At 67.3% G+C, this 883-nt stretch overlaps 1 protein-coding gene across 1 annotated transcript in view; it reads left to right on the forward strand.

Moving 5' to 3' along the window:
- The first annotated feature begins 6 nt into the window (after window positions 1–6).
- CPZ (carboxypeptidase Z) overlaps window positions 7–883 on the forward strand; it is a 16,076-nt gene continuing 15,199 nt past the window's right edge. Inside the window, exons 1-2 of the mRNA XM_014533449.1 lie at window positions 7–238; window positions 322–393. Coding sequence (XP_014388935.1) covers window positions 7–238; window positions 322–393 — 304 coding nt within the window. The remainder of the gene's footprint in view (window positions 239–321; window positions 394–883) is intronic.

The raw sequence follows: 883 nt of genomic DNA on the forward strand, positions 1-883 counted from the left end.
ATCGACATGGCCTGGCCCTACTTCCTGGACTGCAGCCGCTACTTCGGGGACGAGGAGGAGGGCTGCTACGACCCCCTGGAGAAGCTGCGTGGTGAGCGGGGCCTGCGGGCGGGGGCCCCCCCGGTGCTGAGCAGTCAGGTGTCTGGGTGGCCCAACAGGACAACTGAGCAGAGGGCGGAGGTCTTCAGCCAGTGCCCGGAGGCCCGCGTGCAGGCGCCCGAGCAGGAGTGCAGATGTGGTCAGAGCGTGGCTGGGGGGCGGGGCCTGGACTGCAGCCCCTCTCTGCCCCCCGCCCCGCCGTGCTCCAGGGTTGTGCTCCAGGCTGGTGTGGGGAGGGCGTGACCCTGCAGGCCTGCGAGGCCGCGCTGTCACTGCCTGAGGTGGACCTGAAAGGTGCCACATAGGACACTCTCCGGCCGCCAGACCCATGGGAGCGGGGTCCTTGGGACCCCGTGGGCTGACGGCGGCTGAGAAGGGGCCTGCAGAGACGGCTTGGTTCCTCGTGCGGACTCACCAGCAGAGGTGGCGCGGGCAGCCCTGGGCGGCGGTGAGCACTCATCTCAGGAGAGGAAGTCCTGGAGGGCTTCTCGGCTGTGGTGCTGAGGGGGAGGAGCAAAAGCTCCGCTGCCACGAAGGTGCTCTCTGTGCCGTCCCAGCCAGATCCCTCGCCACACGTGGCCACCGAGCCTGGAGTGTGGCTGACATGGTGGAGGGTCTGTTTTTATTTTATTTTAACCAATTTAAGCTGAAGTGCGAATAGCCCCGTGTGGCCAGCGTGTGGCGCTGGGTGTGCAGGACACCTGCTTCTGGCCTCGTGCTCACGCCATGGAGGCCACGGTGAGGCCCTGTGACCTGGGGCTGAGCCGGCCCCACCACCGGAATG

This window comes from Myotis brandtii, unplaced genomic scaffold (genome assembly GCF_000412655.1).
Source record: "Myotis brandtii unplaced genomic scaffold, ASM41265v1 scaffold986, whole genome shotgun sequence".
Taxonomy (NCBI): domain Eukaryota; kingdom Metazoa; phylum Chordata; class Mammalia; order Chiroptera; family Vespertilionidae; genus Myotis; species Myotis brandtii.